General features: G+C 41.5%; 1 protein-coding gene across 10 annotated transcripts in view; it reads left to right on the forward strand.

Moving 5' to 3' along the window:
- SMG6 (SMG6 nonsense mediated mRNA decay factor) overlaps positions 1–17,946 on the forward strand; it is a 200,673-nt gene that overhangs the window by 105,659 nt on the left and 77,068 nt on the right. For 8 of the 10 annotated variants that reach the window (XR_015148077.1, XM_086359686.1, XM_086359690.1 and 5 more), the window contains one exon: positions 93–294. Coding sequence is in view for 9 of the 10 variants with exons in the window: in XM_086359686.1 (XP_086215812.1) it covers positions 93–294 (202 nt within the window). In the remaining variant the exon portion in view is untranslated. Of the gene's footprint in view, positions 1–92; positions 295–869; positions 2,406–17,946 lie in introns of those variants that run through there. The other 2 variants (XM_086359692.1, XM_086359691.1) reach the window with 1 other exon arrangement.

Below are 17,946 nucleotides of genomic sequence, written 5' to 3' on the forward strand. Positions count from 1 at the left end.
GCCACAAGCATGTCCCTGCCCACAAGTGCTTAGACGGCTTGAACTGGTCCCTCTCTAGAGCTGCTCTTCTTGTCTTCCCTCCTTTCTCGCAGGGTTCCTGTGGATGTGTGGTCGACGCTGGCTGACTTCTGTAACATACTGACTGCAGTGAATCAGTCTGAGGTGCCACTGTACAAGGACCCGGACGATGACCTCACCCTCCTCATCTTGGAAGAGGATCGGCTTCTCTCGGGCTTTGTCCCCTTGCTGGCTGCCCCTCAGGACCCCTGCTACGTGGAGAAAACCTCGGATAAGGTCAGCCCCAGGCCAAACATCCCTCCCCCATTCACCCCTCCTCTCAATTCTCCAGACTTTTTTATTCTTGGGAAGTTTTCTGTGCAAACGGAACATGATTAAGTCATTGAGGAGGGTGTTAAGGGAAAATATCGACCTTTTAGCCGCTGACATCCAGCTCCGTGTCCTGAAAAAAAAAAAAAAAAGCCCTCTCGACTTCCTTTGGTGTGTGTGTGCGCTCGCTGGCATGTTGTATATACGATCATTTCCTCACTTGTTTAAATAGTGCAGCTTGTGTTGGCAGTGCTCTCACTCAGCTCCAAATGGTTTGCATCATGCTTAAGGCACCCTCCTTCCTCCCCCCTTCATCCTTCCCCCCAGCCACAAAACTCTGCACTAGGAAAACAGCCAGGGCTTTTTCCCTTCTCTGAGGAGGAGAGTGATAAATAGGTGACTAGAGAGAAGCAGACACCATGTGTTAACTTACAAAAAAAGCTTTTAGGAATATGAAGCATTCCCCGCTGCCTGGTTTCTATTTTTCTTCCTCTGAGGACCGCGTTTTAACCTGAACTTTTTCCTTGTCTGTCTGTTTATAGAAAACAAAGCCCATTGCCTGTTGCCCTGGTGGGGACTGTGGAGCTCTTAGTCTCTGCATAACAGTTGGGGCTGCGGCCAGGTGTGGAGAGTAGAGCCGTCCTTTCTGCTTCCCATTCCCGTGCAGCAGTTGCTGGGCTGGGGAAGTCGCGCCCACAGACCCCCGGAGCAGGGTCTCCTATGCCAAGCAGGGGATCCCTGTGACTGACCCCTGTGCGGAGTTGTTGGTGTCACATCCCCTAGGGGAGAGCCTTTTGGGGAGAGTCCCACAAGTGGCTTCTCAGAAGGAAAGCTTTTGAGCTAGATGAAGTATGTATAGAAAGGCAGGTAGATTTTTTTGTCGTCGTTTTAATGTCAGATAGTAAAAGTTAAAATCCAAACATAAACTACAAATATGAGAGATTTTATGTTGAATGTAAATTTTTTTAACTCATCTTTGTGAAAAAAGGGTCTGTGTTCCTTGCAGACAAGTGAAAAGGAAAAAAATGTATCCACAACTCCCTTTACCCAGTGGTAATACAACTGTTGTTTTTGCTGATTATATACAGTCATATTTAACTTGAGTATATGCACACACTTTTTTTAAACACAACTAAGGGTCATATTGTACATGTTATTTGTGCTCTGCTTCTAAAAATTTATTTGGCTGCGCTGGGTCTTAGTTGTGACATGAGGAACCTTAAGCTGGGGCATGTGGGATCTAGTGCCCTGACCAGGGATAGAGCTCTGGCCCCCTGCATTGGAAGCGCAGAGTCATAGCCACTGGACCACCAGGGAGGTCCCTGTACTCTGCTTTTTTCATTTGTATTTTTTAATGTATTCTTAAATGGAATCATGTTTGAGGATCACTTAGTATTCATTTCTATGCAAAGATTTCTTTAACCAGTCTTTGCTTTATTGAACAAAGGGCCTGTCCTGAATTTCTGAACTACGATAATCAGTGAAGTGATTCCTTGTAGAATTTTTTTTATATATTCCCTTTGGTTAAATTTCTGTAAGCAGATAAAGGTCTCGACATTGACATATCAATGGAGTTTAAATGCAGTTAATGACTAATACGGGGAATGTGAGAACCTTTCTTTCTAGAGAAATACTAGAGAAATACTCATTTTATATTTTTCTAGCAAAAAGTTGGAATAAAGTCCTGCCGTTCTAGTCTCCAGAGGGAATACTGACGGGGAGTTGTAGTGTGTGAGGCTGAGGACAGCTAACACAGTGCAGACTTTATGGAAGATGTTCAGTTGGAAGAGTTGGAAGAGAAACTGGGCAACTTGGGCCAGGGGAATCCTAGTACGTCCTGTTCTTCTGTGATCATAGGGTGGTCTTGACTCTGGGGGTGCTTTTGGAAATTGGCTATTGGGTTAACTGCCTTTCAGTGAAGAACACAGAAGGAGTCTGAACCAGCTTTAGACTTGCTAAGCCTTTCACTGTGTGGCATGTGGAATCTTAGTTCCCTCACCAGTAGTCGAACCCGTGCCTCCTGCAGTGGAAGTGCAGAATCCTAACCCCTGGACTACCAGGGAAACCCCTCTCCCAGCTTTAGTGTGAGCATATGATACATGTGTATGATACAGTATATGATATACAACAGCATGTGCTAAGTACATGACTGGCAAGAAGAACACCAAGCCCGTGGTCCGTGCCCTCAGCCTGTGGTCGTGCCCTCAGGCTGCCCAGGGCAGTCGCAGCTCACTGAGACTCAGGTAGTCTGAAGGTAGTCTCCACCTCAAGGACTGTGAAATAGGCATGTCTAATACAACATCTCCAAATCCAGACTTTGGAATTTCTTTCTCCTCCAAACCTGAGCTGTCTTCAGTCTTCTCATCTTGATAAATGGCAGCTTTGACTTTGGGGCTGCTCATGTCAAAATTCTTGGGGTTATTCTTGGCTCCTCTCTTTTCACACCTCCATATCTAATCTGTCAGCGATCCAAGTCTTCTTTACCTTCAAAATAAACACATACAGTGCTTTCTTACCACTGCACCCTAGTTCGATTCAGTGAAATGCCTTCTGATTAGTTTCTCTAGCTCCTCCCTCCTCCTGCTCTCCAGTCTATTTCCAACACAGCCACTGGAAGGATCTCTCTGTTTCTATTTATTTATTTTATATTTGGTCGTGCGGGGTCTTCGTTGCCACACGCCAGCTCTCTCCAGTTGCGGTGCACAGGCTTCTCGTTGCAGCGGCTTCTCTTGTTGTGGAGCACGGGCTCCAGGTGCGTGGGCTTCAGTAATTGCAGTTCCTGGGCTCTAGAGCCCTGGCTCAGTAGTTGTAGTGCACGGGCTTTGTTGCTCCATGGCATGTGGGATCCTCCTGCACCAGGGGTTGAACCCATGTGCCCTGTATTGGCAGGCAAATTCTTGGTGTTCTTTTTTTTTTAATTTATTTTTTTTATTTGGAGGACAGTTGCTTTACAATATTGTGTTAATTTGGAAGAGAGGTTCAAGAGAGAGGGGGCATAACATATACCTATGGCTGACTCATGTTGCTATATAGCAGGTGAATTCTTAACCACTAGACCACCTGGAAAGCCCAGAATGATCTCTTTAAAGCATCAGTAAGATCGTGTCCCTTCTCTATGGACTCTCTGGTCCAGCTCCTGCTACTTTGCTTGTGCCCAGTATGCCCTAGTCACGTTGGCATCCTTGCTGGTCCTCAGACCAGCCGCACACTCAGGGTCTTTGCACTTGGTTTCCTCGTAACCTGGAACACCCTGTCCCCAGAGCACTGTGTTGCCCTCTCACGCCCTTCTCAATGCCACCTTGGTTGGAGAGGTCTTCCCTGGCTACCCTATTTAAGATGCTACATGCCTTCCTGTGCCCTTTTCTCTCTTTCTCTCCATGGCAGAGAAAAATAACATCTCTTGAATATCTAGCATGTGTCAGTCCCTGGACAAGCTACTTCTGTCCAGTATTTAAGTCCACACAAAGTGCCTGCCAAGTAGGTATTAGTACCTTCATTTTATAAAAGAGAAAACTGAGGCTCAAGAAAGCAGCGAAGAGTGATGATCAGCTCTTATGAAGTATCTCCACCACCGACCTGGAAGATCAGTATCGATATGGGGGACTCTTTAGGGACTCTCAACCTTTTGGATATCTGAAGAAGACAGACATCTTCTCCAGCTTCTGGTGTTCACGACTAAGAAATGTAAAGTATCTCAAGGACTTTGTAGTGGCAACATGAGAATTTCATCGTGGTCGAGCATGGTCACTTTTGGCCCAGCCTGGATGTGCACTAGACAGGCGCTCACTGAGCAGACCTACACCACTCCTGTGTGCACAGCAAGAGAGATTCAGACGTGTAAGGCAGACACCCACCTAGTTTGGAAGATAACTTGTGGCATACACAAAGATGTGACAAGCAAACAAGTTCATTTGCATCTGTAGTTAAAGAGGAACTCTTGAAATTTTATTGAATTGGTAGTTTCCCACCGAAGGCATTGCTCAAGGAGCACTGACTTGGCATTAACCGATCACTGTATTTCCCAAGTAAATTCCAAGAAACTCTAGTTTTATGGGTTCTTAATAGTCAGGTGAAAAAAAGTTCCACAATCATGTAAATTAGAGTAACACAGTATTAGACAGAAGCCGTTACTGCAGGACTTTTTGGAACTTCTAATGTCATGTATGTTGCAAGGAGGATAGCCTTTGCTACCTTTCCCAAACTTGCTTCACCCTTGATCTTTTTGATTTGCTGAACATCTTTCAGGGTTAATATTCTGCCTAAAAGAAACAAACCGTAATAGAAAACCCAGGCATGGGATGAACAAGAGGTTGAGAAAACAGGTGGCTGTTGGAATTATTCAAAAGTGAGATAGAGAGTATGGGTTACGGTAAAAGCAACAGAGTGGAGCTGGTTACATGTAGACAGAAATATCGCCGACGCTGAACATGAGAGCCAGCTAGGAGAAAGTGATGGAGAAGGCAATGGCACCCAACTCCAGTACACTTGCCTGGAAAATCCCATGAACGGAGGAGCCTGGTAGGGTGTAGTCCATGGGGTCGCTAAGAGTCGGACACGACTGAGCGACTTCACTTTGACTTTTCACTTTCATGCATTGGAGGAGGAAATGGCAGCCCACTCCAGTGTTCTTGCCTGGAGAATCCCATGGACAGAGGAGCCTGGTGGGCTGCCGTCTGTGGGGTCGCACAGAGTCAGACACAGAAGCGACTTAGCAGCAGCAGCAGCAGCAGCAGGAGAAAGTCATGTTAAGTTCATGAGTGGCTGCTCGGCACCTTAATTCAGAGGTTTAGTATTTTACCCAGGGCCATGTCGCTGTGTGAGGTTTAGAATCCTTGTCTGTATGACTTCAGAATATCACATCCTTACGGATGATTTGACATCCAGGATTTGCTTCAAAATAACCTGGGGAGGAAGGAAGGTGGATAGGAGTGTAGATGGGGGGAAAAAGGCCAAATGTTGATCGTGATTAAATCTGAATAGTGGGTTTTTGCTGTTGTTCAGTTGCTAAATTGTATCTCTTTTCAGTCCCATAGCCTGCAGCACCCCAGGCTTCCTTGTCCTTAACTATCTACTGGAGTTTGTGCAAATTCGTGTCCATTGAGTCGGTGATGCTATCTAACCATTTCATCCACTGCCACCCCTTTCTCCATTTACCTTCAATCTTTCCCAGCATCAAGGTCTTTTCCAGTGAGTCAGCTCTTCACATTGGGTGGGTACATGGAGTTTCTTATATTAATAGTATTCCACTTTTGTACATATATGAAAATTTCCATAAGAACAAGTTTTAAAACCCTGTGTCCTTTTTGCTGCATTATACTGAATAAGCATAAGTGATTGAAAAAGTAATCAAACCATAATAATAGTAAGTTTAAGATTTTGCTTCCCTGGTGGCTTCCCTGGTGGCTCAGATGGTAAAGCGTCTGCCTGCAATGCGGGAGACCCGGGTTCAATCCCTGGGTTGGGAAGATCCTCTGGAGAAGGAAATGGCAGCCCACTCCAGTATTCTTGCCTGGAAAATCCCATGGATGGAGGAGCCTGGTAGGCTACAGTCCATGGGGTCGCAAAGAGTAGGACACGACTGAGCAACTTTACTTCACTTCACTTAAGGTTTTGCAGTCAACTGGTCAGGTTCCAGGCGTGCTAAGCTCTTTACACATACTTCCTCACTGAAACCCCAGTAACCCTGTGGGCAGATAGGAGAAGTGGTAAAAAGGAAATTGTTTTAGGAGAAACCTGTTGAGTTCATGTTATATGTTAGTCTATATCAAAAAAGCTTAATTATCTAAAAAGCATGCATGTGACTGTATAGCTATAGGTAGTACTGAACAAGGATTTATTTAGTGACAGGCTGTTTCTTTTCTTAGGCTCTGAAGCTCTAGCCATTTAATGAGAACCAAATCATTTATGTCATAAGTAATGAAGTAAGCTATCCTCATTCTGGCTTCCCCAAGTAGGCTAACTTGTGTGATCTTCTGCGTCTTCATTCCCATGTTGTTATCTGACCCAAGAACTCAGTGAAGAACTTTGCAACAAGTTAATGCTGGGGCAACTGTTAAGCTTGATTAAGAGAGAGAGATTGTATTATAAGGTGATGTTTTTTAGTCCCCTCAGTTGTGTCCGACCCTTTTGCAACCCCATGGACTGTAGCCACCAGGCTTCTCTCTCCATGAAATTTCCCAGGCAAGAACACTGGAGCGGGTTGCCATTTCCTTCTCCAGCAGATCTGCCTGACTCAGGGATCGAACCCATGTCGCCACATCTCCTGCGTTGCACGTAGATTCTTTACCTCTGAGCCACCAGGGATGAAGTTAGACATCTCACAAGCATATCCCATTCATCCTTACAGTCATCTTTGCTTTCTGTCTGGATGTAGGATCCCAGGAAACTGTCATTAATACATAATTGAGGTTAAAAATGAGGTTTAAACTGTCCAACTTTTGAAACCATTGGCTTGTCCATTTCTTAAATGACAGTTTTGGCAAGTTGCTTGTTGTACACATAATTATGCAAACATTTTAAATAGAAAGTATAGAAAAGCACAGGAAAATTAAAATCACCTACAAACTACCACCTAAAATTAGCTAGTGTTAAGGTTTCGTATGTGTCCTCTCAGTCTCCACCCCCCGCATGCTTATACGTGTGTATTCTTTTCCTTTAATACTATTGGAATCATATAGCATATGCTTCTTGTTTTGTGCTTTTTTAAAAAAAAATCCTTGTTTTTATATATATACGCACACACACGTATACATACATACATAGTTTGGGGACAAAAGTTGCCTTTGTTTTTTGGTGATCTGGAAAATATTCATTTTAAGTGGGGCTAATTTTTTGAAAAACATGACATAATCTTCTATTCTCTGAGTATCAACATCAAGAATGAAAGGGGGGGGGGAAAGTCAGTTGACTATCCTATATTTAAGATGTAGAAATTAGGACTGCTTACAATATGTATTTTCTTTTTCATACAGTTGCATTTTGTTTCTAAATTTATAATTATTTCAAATTTATTTTAAATGTTTTCAGTTCTCAGTTTTTAGTCTGTTTATTCTGTGGCTGTCCCATTTTTATCTTCTTTACTTTGACTTATTTGTTATTTAGAAATGGACATTATAGAATTTTTCCCAGCAAAGATAACATGAAGGCTTTTTAAAAATTAAGGTGATTTTTATAAAATACAGTAATATATATATATATGCAAAAGAATCAAACAGTTCACAAAAATGTATAGGCAAAAGTCACGATCTAGGGATAACCACTGTTAACAATTCGATATTTGTCTTTTTATACCACTTCTATGCCCATTGAAATATATTTATAAACATATATACATATATGATCAAAATGATAGTGTGGTATACATTCTCTTCCTTACTTTGTTCTTTTCATTAAACAATATATCAATGACATTCTTCATGGCTGCTATCTGAACACTTGTGTTTTGAAAGTGTTCTTATTTTGCCCTTGCACATGAATGGCAACTTAACTTAGGTCAACTTTTTTCCCCTTTAAAACAATAGCTATTATTCCATTGCATTAGCGGTTAGGAAAAAATGAAGAGAAGTCTTACTTTTCTTCTTTTGTAGATTTACTTTTTTTTTTTTTCCCGCATACAGCATGGGTAACTTACAGCTTCTTAAATCTTGAATTTCAAATTATATGAGGATTTGTTTAGATGTTGGGCTCTGTAGTTTAATGTTGTATGGCATATAATGAGCTCTTTAATAAGCAAATGCAGTTCTATCTTTGGATCAGAAAAGTTTTCATGTCTCGTGTATTTGATTACTAATGTGTTTGTTCTTTTCTTTGGTAATTTCTTTCCTCCTGACGTGTATGTTAGATCTCTATTCTTTGCCCTCCACATATCTTTCTGTCATCATTTTATTTATTTATTTATTTATTTTGCTTTTACCTCTACAGCCTCAAAAGGCTTCTCAAGTTTTTCCCCTCTGTAGTTGGTTCAGATTTTTATAGTGTTGATTCTATTCTTCACTGCTTCTAATTCAGTTTTTTAAATCTTCTGTTGCATTATTTGTCTCCTTATGTTATTTCCCTGTCTTATCCTGGAATTTTTATATTTTTGCCTGCCTTTTATCCAGGTCTCTTTTATCATTTTTGTTTTTATCATTTTTTTTAGCATACTTTACAAAATCTGTGATTTTAAAAATCCAGTGTGAGAATAAAGCAGATACTATCTTTTTCATCTAACATCTTTCCTCCAAGTATTCGGTTTCTCTCCCTCTTTGCATGCTCCATTCCCTTTTTTTACGTTTCAGGCTGTTTTCCTTAGGTCCCAAGCTTGTATTTCTGCAATCCAGTTCTGGCCATTTATGTTTCTTTAAAGGTTTACTCAATTCTGATATTTTGTCCATAACAGGTTAGGTAGATTCTCACTGGATGCCGTCTTTGTCTACAGATATTATTTAAAATCCCCTTCTCAGGTCTAAATTTGGTTGATACAGGTTTGTGCTACCAAGTCACCACCCTGAAGGGCATGCAAGGGGAGGAGGCCAGGTGGCGTGCATTCTCAACATGTGAATTTATTCTCTGTATTTCTGTCCTGTGTATAATGGAGCTACTTAGAGAGCTAGCATCCCATGTCCAGTTTTTGTTTCACCTAAATGATAAGGCAGTTTCTGACCTCCTTCCCAGAGCTGTGGCCTACCATGTCAAGAAGAAATTCTACCCTCTGGCCACTTCCCATTTACATTTTTCGGGGCCTCTCTAAACTGCTGATTGTGAATGGTACTAATCTGTAGCTGCGAAAAGTCTTCCAAGTGGTATTCTGCATCTGCCCCCACATCTTCACATTTTGTGGTAGGCAGAATAATACCCTCCCCCAAAGATGGGCCACATCTTGTTCCCCAAAACCTGTTAAATAAATTATGTTACAAGGCAGAGGGCCTTTGGAGATGTGTTTAAGTTAGGGATGTTGAGATGGGAACGTGACCTTGGATTTTCCAGGCGGTTTAACATATTCACGAAGGTCCGTACAAGGAGGCAGGAGGGTCAGGGTCAGAAAAGGGAGACGTGGTGATGGAACCAGAAGTCAGAGAGAGAGATTTGGAAATAGTATGCTGCTGGCCCTGAAGATGGAGGAAGGGACCATGAGCCTTCGAATGCCAGGTGACCTCCAGACACTAGAAACGACAAGGAAACAGATTTTTCTCACAGAGTGTCTGGAAAGAAGAGCCCTGCCAACACCTTGATTATAGGACTTCTCATCTCCCAGCCTATAAAATAATAAATTATGTTGTTTTAAGTCATTGAATTTGTGGTATCTTGTTAACAGCAGCAGTAGGAAACTAGTTGACTCTTCCAAACTGAAGAATTTTGCCAGGTTCTTCATAGTTTCTTCTCTTTCTGCTTTCTTTTTATTTTGCCTTTTAAATTATGAAATATGCATATGGGAATATGTAAAACAAAAAGACTGATCACACGGTGAACAGCTGTTATTACCACCAAGAATGTCAAGAAATAGGACGAGACAAGAGTCGTTAATTACGTTTCATTCAGCTTATTTTGAAGGTTCTAGCCAATACAGTAAGATAAGAAAAAGTACTAAAAAGACAATTGGAAAGAAAAGAAAAAAACAACTATCTTTGTAAATAATGTGATTCATATGTAGAAAATAAGGATAAATTATTCAGATTAATAAGTGAGTTTAGCAAAGTTGTTGGATATAAAGTCGGTATACAAAAACCAATTCCATGTCTATATACTGCTGCTGCTGCTGCTGCTAAGTCATGTCAGTCGTGTCCAACTCTGTGCGACCGCGTAGACGGCAGCCCACCAGGCTCCTCCGTCCCTGGAATTCTCCAGGCAAAGAGTACTGGAGTGGGTCGCCAAGTGCCTTCTCCGGTCTATATACTGACATCAAGCAAAGTAAACTTTTTTTTTTAAGTTGCTCTCTTAGGAAGGGAAGCTGTGGATTGGCTCTTCATGACCTGTTTCTAGCTATCCTCCATCCACCTGGCAGTAATTCCATAAGGTTTATGGCAGATGAATAGCATTCTCCCATTTAACAGCTGTTGATTGCTATGTGTCAGGCGCTATGCTAGATTCCGTGGCCCTTGCTGTGAACGTGATTGACAAAGGAGGCATTGTGGGGAGTGGGGGCTGTGCTCTGTGTATTCAGTTTGGTCACTTCAGTTGGGATTTTGAAAGTAGAGTTATTTAACTCAGAAGCGTATACTTTTAAGTTTTTTAAAATTATTAAAGTCTTTGTTTTATAAAATAGATGTTCCTTTGAAGCAATATTGGAAAAATCAATATTAGTATTCAGGAAAGAAAGATCTCTTGATCTTCCTGTCTTCTATCCTGGTTGGATAGATGGATGGACAGAGAGATACATGTGAAGTTTTTTGCTTTTGAACAGAACTATAGTGAAAGTACATATATTGTTTTGTAATCTACTTTGGTCATTTAGCAGTAGATGTATCCTGGATATAGTTCCATATTCACTTGTAATGTGAACTTTAATGACTGCATTATATTAACATGTATGGACATACCATGATATTTTAGTCCTCAATAAGACATTTAGAAAGTTACTGATTTTTCACTTTTGTAAATGGTGCTATCTCAAACAATCTTTACATATTTTTTTTTAATCAGTTCATAAGGTAAATTTTTGAGTAGAATTACTAGGTCAGGGCTTCCCTGGTAGTCCAGTGGTTAAGAAGTGCCTGCCAACGCAGGGGACATGAGTTCCATCCCCGGACTGGGGAGATCTCATACACCACCAAGCAGCGAAGCCTGTGCACCACAACTACTGAGCCTGCGCTCTAGAGCCCACAAGCCCCAACTGCTGAAGCCCACTCCTGCCCTGGTGCCTGAGCTCAGGAACAGGAGAGTAGGCCCCTGAAGCCCACTCATGCCCTGGTGCCTGAGCTCAGGAACAGGAGAGTAGGCCCCTGAAGCCCACTCCTGCCCTGGTGCCTGAGCTCAGGAACAGGAGAGTAGGCCCCGCTCACCACAGCTGGAGAAAAGCCCGCGGACAGCCACGAAAGCCCAGTGCAGCCACAAAGTAAATAATCTTTGAGAAAAGAAAGAAACAATTACTAGGTCAAAGAGGGTATACAGATTTTTAAGACTTTTGATAAATAATGCCAAATTGCCCTCCAGAAAAGTTTATAGCTGTGTAAACTGCAGAATATCATCTCTGTTATCTAGCATCCTCACTAACCATGAATAGTTTGATTTTTTGTAACTAAGCCAAAGATGAGCGAAAATAGCATCTCATTGTTTTGATTTTCATTCTTTGTTTACTAATAGGGTGTTTTTTTTTCCCTAGTGTTATGCTTACTGAGTATATGTATTGGTATCATATTTTATAAATTATGTTCTTTGCCCATTTTATGATTAGAATGCTCATCCATTTTTTCTTAATGATTTGTAAAGGTTTTTTATGAATAACTTTTGAACTTTCTTTGGTTACCCTCATACAAGAGGTGTTTTATTTTTATACTGAATAAGATAAGAGCTTTTTGAAACTTGGAAGGGAGAGTACTCTCTAGTTTTTAGGCACTAAAACATGTATGTTCCTTTGTCATACCATGCTGGATAAGATCTCTTTTTTTCACCCTTTGAATTATTTCTCCTTCTTGCAATTCCTTCTCTATTGGCCTGTAGATATCTAAGGAAAAATTGTTTCCAGTCAGGTGTTTAGAAATAAACTATGAACTGTGTTTATTTCCTTCACTGTTTTGCCTGTTTAATCAAAGGGGCCCTAGATACTGTATAAGGGGCTCTAGTGGAAAAGGCAATGGCACCCTACTCCAGTACTCTTGCCTGGAAAATCCCATGGGCGGAGGAGCCTGGTGGGCTGCAGTCCATGGGGTCGCAAAGAATCTGACACAACTGAGCGACTTCACTTTCACTTTCATGCATTGGAGGAGGAAATGGCAACCCACTCCAGTGTTCTTGCCTGGAGAATCCCAGGGACGGTGGAGCCTAGTAGGCTGCCGTCTGTGGGGTCACACAGAGTCGGACACGACTGAAGTGACTTAGCAGCAGCAGCAGCAGCAGCATGAGCTCTCTAGTTGTGACTCGTGGGCTTAGTTGCCCTGTGGCATGTGGGATCTTCTTGGACCAGGAATCAAACCTGTGTCCTCTGCATTGGCACATAGATTCTTAAGCACTGAACCACCAGAGAAGTCCTCTGTCTTTCTTTTTCTTTTTGCCTCTTCTCACTTGAGGTATAATACGTTGATGGGCCAGTTTGTATGATGACTCATTTCGCTGGTGGCCCTTTGGCACTAATCTTTTGTATTATGTATTTCTATCTGCTCATTGTTGCCCTCCCTCACCTTTTTTTATGTGCTCTCTCTTACCTCTTTACTAATTGTATATAAATTTATAGAACTACTAATTATCACTTCCATTTACTTCCATCCTTTCAGTTTATATCAGTGACTGTGATTTATAGAGGGCTTCTCAGGTATCACAGTGGTAAAGAATCCACCTGCCAATGGATGTATCTCAGTCTGTTTATCCATCCACTTGATCATGGCCATTTGGGTTGCCTTATCTTTCAATGTTAGGAGTAAAGATACTGTAAACATTAATGTACTATCTTTTGTGAACAAATGTTTTTATTTCTTTGGGGTAAATTGCTAGAAATATCAATAGAATTGCTCTGCCCTATATAAATGACTTTCTTAAACTACTGAATTATTTTCCAAAGTGGTTGCACCATTTTACTCCCACTAGCAATGGATGAGAGTTCTGGTTGCTTTGCATCATTGCTGACATTTGTATTTCTAGTTTTTATTATTTTAGCCATTCTCACGTATCTCATTTTAATTTTAGTTGGTGTTTTCCTAACGGTGAGCTTTTCATGTGTTCATTAGCAATTCATAGATCTTCATTTAAGAAGTGTCCAAATCTCATGCCCATTTTAAAAAATTGTTTTCTAATAGAGTTGTAAAAGTTCTTTCTAGACTCTGGACACAAAGCCTTATGAGATTTTGTCCTGTGAATATTTTGTTTAAAATCACTGGACATTGTGGATAATTTGTTAAAGAGATTCTGGACTTTGTTAACCTTCCTCTGCAGAGTATTCTTTGTGGTTCTTTTTTAAGAGGCAGTTATATTACTGCTTGATCCTCCTGAACTGGTATAGGATTAGCTTTTATACATTATCAGTGCAGCTGTGTCAGAACCTAGGATGTTTCTCAAGCCCCACTGACTTGGTGACAATCAGCTTCCAAGCCCCATCTCCTCTGCCAGTGTTGCTTTAGGCTGGGTTTTAGGAACAATTAGTGCACATTCAGGTTAGGTCTAAATCTAGAATGTGGCCTCTCTGGAATCTCAGGTGGTTTTCAAGGGATGTTGTTGTTGTTTAGTCGCTAAGTCGTATCTGACTCTTTGCGACCCCATGGTCTGTAACCTACCAGGCTCCTCTGTCCGTGGGATTTCCCAAGCAAGAATACTGCCATTTCCTTCCCCAGGGGATCTTCTTGACCCAGGGATTTGAACCTGCATCTCCTGCATCACAGGTGGATTCCTTACCCCTGAGCTACCACCTCTAATAGCTTTCTTTCCCACTTTTAGCCGTGGAGCGGCTGCCGTCTGGTAAGCCCTGGTCATCTTGGCCTACATATGTACAGTCTAGCCTTCACGTACTTGTGCACTGAGGACTCCCACATGGACTTCAAGCCCTTTCTTTGCACAGCTTCTTTCTGTTCATTTCCTTACTCGCAGATTCAGCCCTTTCAGCTGCCTCAAATTCTGTTCTCTGTCTCCTCAGGACAATCATAATATCCTTGGGATTCAGCTTTCTGTGTCATGGTTGGAAAATAATCCCCAAGCAGAGGATGGAGTGATTGCAGGCTCATTTCATGAGTCTTTTCCCTCAGGGATCAGTGTCTTGCACTGCCTGTTGAGCACTGCCTAAAAATAGTTACCTTATATATTTTAGAGCTGTTTATGGGGTGAGGACCAGTCCATTACCATCGTGGTCAGAAAAATAAGTTGGACTGTCTTTACTTTTTTTTTTTTTTTTTTTTAACTGTTCAGCTTTATTTAGTTATGGCTGTGCTGGGTCTTTGTTGCTGCACGGGCTTTTCTCTAGTTGGGGTGAGCAAGGGCTCTTCTCTAGTTGTAGCGAGCGAGGGCTGCTCTCTAGCCGCAGGGCTCGAGCTTCTCATAGAGGTGGCTTCTCTTGTTGCGGAGCATGAGCCCTGGGGCACGTGGGTTTCCGTAGTTGTGGCTCCCGGGCTTTCGAGCACAGGCTTTCGGTAGTTGTGGTGCACGGGCTTAGCTGCCCTGTGGCGTGTGCACTCTTCCCAGACCGGGGATCGAACCCATGTCTCCTGCATTGGCAAGTGGATTCTTTACCAATGGGCCACCAGGGAAGCTCCTGTTTTTACTTGATAATTACAAAAGTAGTTGATGCTCTCTGCAATAATATTAAAATAATATAGACTATAGAACATGAGAATATAAGTTCCTCCATTCGAAAGATGATTGTTATTAGCAGTTTAGTAGCAGAGTGTTGATTTTTCTAATAAATTTCAAATGCATGCTATGTATATATTACCAATATTTTTTGTTTTCAAAATACCTTGAACTGTTTCTACCTCAGTTCATATAGATCTATACCATTTTTCAAGTTGCATCACGTTTGATTGTATAGGTATATTTATCTATCTTTCAGATGATAACTGAGTTATGTCCAATTTTTGTTATTACATACAGTGCTGAAATGAACTTCATTATGCTTGTGTTAAGTCTCTGTATACTTACAGGACTGTTTCTGTGGAATAGATTCTTACGAGTGGAATTGCTTTGTCAAAAAAAATATACATATTACTATGTTGACAAATACTGCCAAATTGCTCTTCAAAATGACCATACCAGTTGACACTCCTATTAACACTATACACATTGTTTCTTCATACGCTCACCAATACTCTTTATTATTATATTTCAGTTTCTGCTAATTTTCTAGGTTTAAAAATGTATCTCACTTGGACTTGCACTTGTTTACTAGTGGAATAAAGAATCTTTCCATATGTTTATGGTATGTTTATGTTTTTTCTTCTCTGACTTGCACATATATATATTTATGACCATGCCCACTTGCATATTCTTTATTATCCTGTTTGATATGCAGGAGTCCTTAATATACTGTAGGTAGTTTTATATGTTGCAGATATTTTCTCCTGATTTGTAACTTGTTTTATAATCTTGTTTATATTTTTTACAATGTATGACTTAAACTTTATAGAGTCAGATCTGTCTGTCTTTTTCTGTGTGGCCACTGGGTTTTCTTGTTACACTTTCTTCATCTTGGTGTATACTGATTATTGTTCTTATTAATTGTTTAACTTGATTTCTCTGAAAAGAAAAGTTTGTGATTAGCGAACGAGACTGTGAGCTATGCAGGCCTCTGTTGGAATTTTGGCTGTAAAGAAAGAACCGCCACTTCTAACTGCTGCATATCTTCCAGAACTGCAGTCACTTAGAACAAAGATTTTTGAAAGGTTTGATGTTTTTGTGGACAATTTTTTGTGATATCACTATTGTCTGTGGCAGGAAAAATGAATCTTTAGCTGCCTAAGGAAAAAATCCAAATGTTTCTTAACTACCAGTAAACTCAGAAGCAAGCAGATGAAACAATGTAAAACCTCATTTATAGTGAATGCTTATCTAGCAATAGTTGGGTTTTATTTTTTTTGCTCATGGACACAGCCCCCTCTAAAGTGAAGAAGAGAAAAATGAGAAACTGTTCTTAATTCTAGAGGCCAGTGGAAAACATGGTTTTCATATGTGCAGCAAAAGCTTTAGAAGGTTGGAATTGCACAATGAGTGTAGGTTGAGCAATTGCTTAACGAGGCATCCACGTTGGGGGGTTGTCCTTTGCTCTTGTGCAATTAGGGAACTCCAGAGCTGCCTGAATAGGGGATTTCCTTTTATTTCTTACATACCATTTAAAAATTTTACTTTTCCCCTCCTTTTCAGCATTCTTTTTATTTTATTTCTTCAAATTCTTACTTATTTGTGGTTTATTTTCCCTGGTATTTTGTTTCCTTTTTTTCCCTTTTGTTGTAGTTGTCTTTTGTTTTTTAGGGAAGAGATTAATTAGTCTGACATCCACATGTCACCACCTCTGTGACTGGGAGTAGAAGTGAACCTGGACCTGACTCTGCAGATGGTGGGAGGTTGGTTACTGATGGCTTAAGGTTTCTAGTTCAGCTTCTTCTCACAGTTGCCCTACTCAGCTGATTCTGAGCGTTTGAAATACGGCGTACTGATCAGCCAGTGTTCCTTGACTGCTCAACACTAGAATTTCACAGACTTTGTAATGAGTTTTCAGAGGGTTTTGCCTGCTTTGCTTTTAATGGCGACTGACACCTCCCGATGATGATCAGCTGCAGACTTTACTAGAAAGTAAAGCCAGACTTTAAGCTTGAAAGCCTGGGAGCCAACCAATGAGAGCCAGAGCTCGACCGGACTTGTTTCTCTCTTGGCAAAAAAAAGGCCTCGTTTCCTCCCTTCTTCCCTTTAGCCTGCTCAGTCACACTCATGGTAGATGGTACTTAGCATGCTGCTTATTCTGATTCTCTTCCCCACCTTACCTTTGTCCTGGGAATTTTGGAATCTCTTCACTCTCCACTTTGCTCCGTTCCAGAGGAACAGGAGAGGTAGTGGGGTCAGAGTGCCAGAAAAGCAGAAGTTAAGTATGTGGATTTCATAGCCGCATGTATGAGTGTTTGTGGGGCAAGGAACTTCTAATGGAAAACATTTGTGTTGCATCGAAAACAGAACGAGGCCTGGTTAGAGTCTGTCTGCTCTGTCAGTCTGTTCCCTACCAGTACTAGTCATTGTTCTCCTGGGAGTCTCCGGCGTATTGTGGTTTCTTCTGCTCTTGCCTAGTCCCCTAATCTTGCCAGAGTTTTGTGTCACGGGTGGCCCCATTCGCAGTTGGGAGTGAGACTGCAAGGGTGGTGACTAATGGCTTCGAAGGCCCTTAAGCCCACGTATTGGCTTGGAGACCCCTTTTAGGGAGAGCCTGACCGGAGGGAAGGGTCTCAGCGCAGACAGTGGGAGAAGCATGCTTAGACTCACACAGACACCCTTTTAGTCCCTGCTTTTACTGCTAGCAAAGCACAAACCAGAAGAATGGAGACCAGAGGCAAAGACTGGCTGTTTGGGCTTGCCGTTTCATTTGTAAATACTTGGAAGGGATGCACCTGGGCGCCTCTGACAGGCTGATGTCAATCAGGTGGCCTGGTGGAGCCCCTTTGGGAAATACAGAAAGGAAAGTGCTAATTCCCCCGAGGATAGTGTCAATCCAAGAGACAAGGGACCTGTAACTTGAGCTGTTTCTTTTTTTCCCCTCCAGACCCTCTGAAATTCACATTTGTTCATCTTTTTTTTTTTTTTTTTAAGAAAGAAAGAAAACAATAAGAAAGCATCAGCTCAGAGTTCTCTGGGTCCCCAAGAAGGCACTCCACCAATGTGGTTTTCCCATTTTCAGGTTTTTGGCTGGTGAATAAGATTGAGCAGAAATGCTCCTTCCCCTGATAACAATACATTCAGATGCAGGATCAGGAGCGTGTGGATTAAAACCAGACGGTGGATGATTAATATTTTTGCTTATAGAGGTAG

Source organism: Bos grunniens, chromosome 19 (assembly GCF_055505025.1).
Source record: "Bos grunniens cultivar Pamir isolate PY7600 chromosome 19, Bosgru_T2T1.0, whole genome shotgun sequence".
In the NCBI taxonomy this organism is placed as follows: Eukaryota; Metazoa; Chordata; class Mammalia; order Artiodactyla; family Bovidae; genus Bos; species Bos grunniens.